General features: G+C 36.8%; 1 protein-coding gene across 1 annotated transcript; it reads right to left on the reverse strand.

Moving 5' to 3' along the window:
• Positions 1–3,699: 3,699 nt before the first annotated feature.
• On the reverse strand, positions 3,700–4,367 carry LOC138870919 (uncharacterized). The gene is made up of 2 exons (XM_070148762.1): positions 4,222–4,367; positions 3,700–4,081 (listed from the first exon to the last, which is right to left on the reverse strand). The coding sequence occupies exons 1-2, from the start codon at positions 4,365–4,367 to the stop codon at positions 3,700–3,702; spliced, it is 528 nt and encodes a 175-aa protein (XP_070004863.1).
• Between the last annotated feature and the right edge of the window lie 2,334 nt (positions 4,368–6,701).

The raw sequence follows: 6,701 nt of genomic DNA on the forward strand, positions 1-6,701 counted from the left end.
GCAAAGATTTGGTGAAGATGTCTAAGTTGTTCATGAGTAGGAATGTAATGCAATGAGATCAGTCCCTCTTGAATTTTGTCTCGTACGAAATGGCAATCCACTTCGATGTGTTTAATCTGCTCATGAAAGACATGATTCTTTGCAATATGAAGTGCTGCTTGGCTATCACAGAAAATAGGTATAGGTGGAGAGAAAGGCACTGTGAGTTCCTCAAGCAGTCTTGCAAGCCAAACCAGTTCTCCAACTACTTTACTTATAGCTCTATACTCAGCTTCTGCTAAGGGCAGTGAAATAGTAGACTGCTTTTTGGATTTTCAACAGATAGGACTGTCACCAAGCAATACTATATACCCACTGACTAACTTCCTGGTTTCAAGGCAAGCTGCCTAATCAGAGTCACAAAATTCCCTTATCCTGTAGTCCTTGCTGTTTGACAGAAAAATTCTCAGAGATATACTTCCCTTCAAGTACCTCAGTACATGCAATGCTGCCCTTAGGTGTGTGTCTCTAGGCTTTGCATATATTGACTTAAGTGTTGAACACTATAGGCTATGTCAGGTCTAGTTCATGTAAGGAAATTTAACTTCCCTACCTTTCCCTTTTGAAACAAGAGTAGTCAAACATGGAATGTGTATATCCTCTAGAACAAAGAGCTTCAGTTAATTTAGCATACCATTGCTTAATGGCTTGCTTTAGTCCATACGAAGACTTATTCAGTTTGCATACCATTCTTGGTTGTTCTACAAATAGACTTGGTGGTGTCTCCATGTATACTTCTTCATATAAATCACCATAAAGAAAAATATTATTAACATCTAATTGAAACATTTCCCATCCCTTATTGCTACCCCAATCAGAGCCCTTACTGTTGTCATCTTTACAACAAGTGGGAAGGTTTCAGTATAGTCTACTCTAGCCTGTTGAGTGTAACCCTTCACTATCAGTTTAGCTTTAAACCTCTCTATACTCCCATTTGCCTTGTGTTTTATCGTATACACCCATTTACATCCTATGGCCCTCTTTCCAGCTGGAAGTGGCACTAAATCCCAAGTGTTATTGGTGTACAATGCCTCAAATTTTTGAGTAATTGCTGATTGCCGTGCAGGCACAACAACTGCTTTTTCATATGAGACAGGTTCATAATCTTGTGAGGCATTCTTTATCAAATGTTGACTATCAGTAGCCAGGGCTCTAATGTTAATAGGTTGCACTTTAGGAATGAAGGTGTTAAAAGATAGAGAAGAGGTGCTTTATTCATCTTAAGGTGAGCTAATCACAAGATAGTCACTCACAGGTTGTTTGGGTAGTGTGCACACATAATCTTTTAGATATGTGGGTAATTTGTGGGTTCTGGATGGTCTAATATTTTCTGGAGGTAAAGTTGGAGTATGTTGGTTATAATCAGATGGACTGGCAGTACTGAGTGGGCTATTCTGGTTTTGAAACTGTGGAGATGGAATATTGTATTCATTTGTATCTTGAGTATTCTCAGAATATTGGTTCCCTGATACAAGAGTTGGTGACACCATATTGTGATTGTTAGGTGAAGTAGTGGGAGATGTAGCAGAACCACTTGAATTGGGATCAGTTGGTGATGAATGATTTTCTGTATTCAAGTGTATTTGAGGTACTGGGAAGGAAAAACTATCAAGACTAGAAACCAGATTACTAGGACTTGATTTTGAGCTGAATGGAAAAATATTTTCATGAAATAATATATCTCTTGAAATGTGTATTCTTTTTGTGGCAAGATTTAATACCTTGTAGCCCATTGTCCTAAAAGGGTATCCCAGGAATGCATGTGGAGTTGATCTAGGCTCAAATTTGTCTTTGTGTGTGTGTTTGAGAATGGTTGGGAAGCAAAGCAGCCAAAACTTCTAAGATGTGAATAAAGTGGCTTTTTTCTGGTAGAGCAATTTATATGGACATTTATCCTTGACGGATGATAATGGCAGTCTGTTTATTAGGTTAGTAGAGGTGAGTATGCATTCTCCCTAGTATTTTAAAGGTACCTTGGATTGATATAGTAGTGCTCTAGCTGTTTCAAGAAGATATTTGTGTTTTCTTTCCACTATCCCATTCTGTTGGGGAGTATAGGGGCAAGTCTTTTGGTGCATGATTCCTTTACCTTGAAAAAATGTGGTGCTGGCATTATTGACAAATTCCAAACCATTATCTGTCCTAATTGTTTTGATGGTAGTTTGGAATTGGTTTTCTACCATAGCAACAAAAGCCTTGATGATATGGAGAGCATTGCTCTTGCAGGTGAAGAGGTGTGTCCATATGGATCTGCTATAATCATATACAAGGGTTATAAAACATTTGTATCCATCATGGGTTGAAATGCGATAGGCCCCCCACAGATCCACATGTACCAATTCAAAGATTTTAAGTGTTTTTGTAGTACTTTGTGGAAAAGAGGACCCGCTCTACCTAGCCATTGGACATACATGACAGAATAAAGCTGTTTTTGAGCAAAGGTAGTTAGGATAGTTGAGATGCCCCTCATTTTGACAAAAGGTACATGACCTAATATATTATGCCACAAAAGGTCTACATTGCATTTCTCATAAGTAAATGCATTAGGAACTAGAACAGAATTGCAAGATTCATGAACATCAACAGAAGAATAGGGAGAAACATTTGAAACAGAGTGCTCATTTACATTGTTTGAAGCATTATTTCCTACAGTAGACTGCACTTTATTTTTGTTGTGTGAGGAAGTGGATGCACAAGGTGTTGTGTGTGAGGTGTGTGTCAAAACAGTAGTGTCAGGTGCAGAAAGTAGAGTTGAGTTACTTTTGCATGAGTTTGTACAATAAAAGTAAATGTTGTCCTTCACTTCACCAATCTCCAGTGGCCTCTTCATTGAAGGGCCCTTTAGAAGATTACATTAGAAATTTGCAAATACAACAGTGCAATCTAGTTGCACAGTTAAAGAGTGGATAGAAATCAAGTTAAATTAGAAGCTAGGCACATAAATCACCTTTTTCGGAATGAATTTTGGACTTAGGATCACATCACCAATAAGTGTCACCTTGACTCTGTATCCACTAGGTAAGGAAACTAAATAGGGATAGACTAAGGTCCTAACATTGCATAATGATTTCTTATTAAAGGTCATATGGTTTGTGGCTCCGGAATCAAGGATCCACTGATCAACATTTGAATCAAAACATTCACTCGATTGATTATCATGCTCAATAGAAGAGGAACAAGCGACTATACCTGCAAAGTTCACAGCTCCTCCAGTCAGCTTCATGTCTCCTAGCTTCTCCCTAGTGTTTCCTGTTTGGAGCTTTTCCAGGATGTTGAGAGGTTGTCCATATTGTTCTTGAGTTAGATGATGCATGATTCTTCCTTCTTCATGATGATCTCCCTCGACTTCTGTAGTATTAGGTCCATCACTTGGTGTTCCAAACACATTTGATGCAACTCTTTTCCCTTTATTGTTGTTCCCGGGATACCTTGGATTCTGAGGATACCCATGGAGTTTGAAACATTTGTCCCTACTATGTCCTACATTCTTACAGTAATCACACAATTGACGAGGTTTGTTTGAAATGTATCCTCCCCTATTTCCACTATTTCCAGTATTGTTTCCACTTGTATTGTAGTTGGTCCTAAAATTATTATTACCTGTTCTTGCATTAAGGGATGCAGACTCCATCACAAATTAACCGTGTGGCTTCACTTCCTCTATTTCTCCTCTTGAATCATTATGGAAAATGACTGCGCAATGCTAGAAAGTGGATTCATCGTCAAGATGCTGCCTCTCACCGCAGTATACACCTCATTCAATCCCATTAAGAACTGAATTAATCTCCTATCCTGTTCCGCCTTATGCATGTTTGCCTTAGCTCCACAAGTGCATGTGCAATTGCACTGAGCGTGTGTGTTCAAGGTGTTGAGTTCTTCCCAAAGCCTTTTTATTTTTGTATAGTACCCAGTGATATCGAGAGCTCCTTGGCTTACATCACTGATTTCCTTTTGAAGCTTATACAATTTCGCACCATTAGTCTGGTCGTACCTATCTTCTAACTCCTGCATCAATTCCTTCGCATCCTTAACATACTGCAAGCTGTCAGCTAAATCTTTTGAGAGCGAGTTTAGAATTCAGGAGGTGACCATATCGTCACATCATTCCTATTGATCGAAGGTAGCGTGAGTTGGATCTGGCTTCTTGACCTTTCCATTGATGAAATCGACCTTATTCTTCACCGATAATGCCCTAAGTATACTCCTCTTCTCCAGGATCTATAACCCGTGCCGTCGAAAGTCACCGACACCAACATCGTTCCAGCGTTCTCTAACGCAAGAATGTACAGCGGGCTGGATGAATCTAGGGTTTCCTTGTCCGTTGCCATGATTCAAACGGAGAAATTGTTTCACTATCGAACAACAAACAAAAATTGATGTGATTTTGCCCTAATCAAGGCGAATTACAGAAAATTTCGAAGAAACGAGGGATGAGAGAATACTGATTGAAATCTTGACGAAATGATATGATTAAAGACTGAATCGGAGCCTAAGCTCTGATACCATGACGAACCGTGAAGGATTAACAATGGAGATGAGCTCGAATTGAGCTTCCATAGATGAAGAAGGGAGACATTCTTACTGAGAATCTTCGAGAAACGGATGGAGAGGAAAGATGAATTTCTTTCTCACTGAAAAATATCTGTACAGTATCCCTTTTATATGTATACTAATGGCCTAACTAACTCCTTACAATAACAACCTAATTAATTACAAAACTGGCCTATACAAAGAATATGACTAACTATTACAATGTGGTTAACTATTAAATAATCTCAATAGTTTGCACAAGCAATATGCAGCTTTAGTCACCTATATCTGAAATTGATTTTGAAAATCACTAAATTTACAAAAAAAAAAATGGCTATGCATTAAATAGGGGTCCCAAAATTGGCTATCTGTGCAGTCGCAGCCGTCAATGTACCCTCAGAAGTCTTCCTAATTTTCTTGATTTCTTCTTTTCTCTTTTGTTTTTATTTTTCTTTTAAATTTTACCCTATCCTTATAAGAATTTCTTTTTTGATATAATATAAAACACTCCTGATGTACCCAAAATAAAAAAATAAAAAAAATGAAAAACTCTCTTGACGCGTTGTGTGGATGTTGGGGTCCTCACTCCTCACGCTTATATAATACAGTACCATTATAAAATCCTGTAAATAGATTTTAAAGCGCCACTTCACAATATTTCTTAAATTGTTGCTTTGTTCAGTAACTCTTACTTGACTACTAACTGAAAATAGAACTATGTTGCAGAATATTGGACAGTTCACATATGGAGATACCGTAAACTATTTTCTTACGTGTATGTGACCCAATAAGATTAGACCCATAATTAATATTTAATTAATGAGCAAATCTCATCCGTCCGATCGGTTACTTGATGGACGTACCGAATTAAGTGAGAACCTCTATAAATTGGTCCTCTCCCCACCCATTAGGGTTACCGAATTTTACTTTCTTTCTTCCATCATTAAAGGCGGCGGTAACATAAAGTTAGGGCAAGGGGCGAGAAACCAATTTTTGAATTAACGCTTCCGCTTCAAAATAATGGATTCCGCTTCAGGTATGTTTTCTATGGCAATTACATGTAAGGTTATCATGTTCAAGATCCTGGTATGAATTAAAGTTTATGCTTACACGTGATATCATGAGCCTGGAATTTTAACTGATAATCTTCGCGGATGAATGCCTAGATGACTTATGCTTCGACGTGATTACATCTTTATTTGAATATGATTACAGTAGTAATCTAATGTTACATTTTGGAGGCTTAGATTTGTCTGGTAAATGCCGTTTTGGATTCTGCCAAAATAAGAGACAATATTATGTTATTGTGTTTAAAGCATCTACACTAAAATAATTTTATAATGGAATCATGTGCAGTTAAAATAAAGTAACGTTTAAGGAATTAAGGGATATTGGTGATAAAGCCATAGAGATGGCGTTCTTAGAAAGTTAACGTCGACGGCCTCCATTGTCTAATATTTTTGGCTATATATATTTGATGCTCTCTTAGGGTTACTAATTTTATGGTTTAGTTTTTAAAACAAATAAGTAACTATATCATCTACTTGAGCCAGAACATACCAAATATGAAGATTAGGCTAATTACTTGAGTATGTAGGACCACTAATTTACAGATTTTGCATATATTGCAGTAACAGTATGTAAACACCACGTATTGATTGTTATTTGGTTCTTATACTGTGAAACAATTAATGTATGTGCTTAAATTTGTATAGTTTGTTAGTCGCCAAAGTGACCAAACTAGTATGTTTAGAAATATGCATACATAAAAATTATAGTTTATCCATGAAATTAATGAAATGCCTATAATCTAAAAATAGTGGATAAATTAATTTTCACTATTGCTAGAACTTAAGGATTTACCCAATGGTGCAACAATTATTCTATGAATAGTGAATATGATGAGGTAAATTAATATTCTTAGTCAAATATATATTGTCTGTCCAAAGATGACATATATATTTGGTTAAAAATATTTAATTACCTATTAAGACTAAATGACATTTAAATTATGATAGTGTGTCGTAGTATCTACCCAAAGGAGAATTGCGATATGCTTTAATTGTTTTGTTGAATCCATATTGATTTGTGAGCATGTATTATCTATTTTGCAGCTATTCCCTTTCATTCGC

The sequence above is a fragment of the Nicotiana sylvestris genome, chromosome 6 (genome assembly GCF_000393655.2).
Source record: "Nicotiana sylvestris chromosome 6, ASM39365v2, whole genome shotgun sequence".
NCBI lineage: Eukaryota > Viridiplantae > Streptophyta > Magnoliopsida > Solanales > Solanaceae > Nicotiana > Nicotiana sylvestris.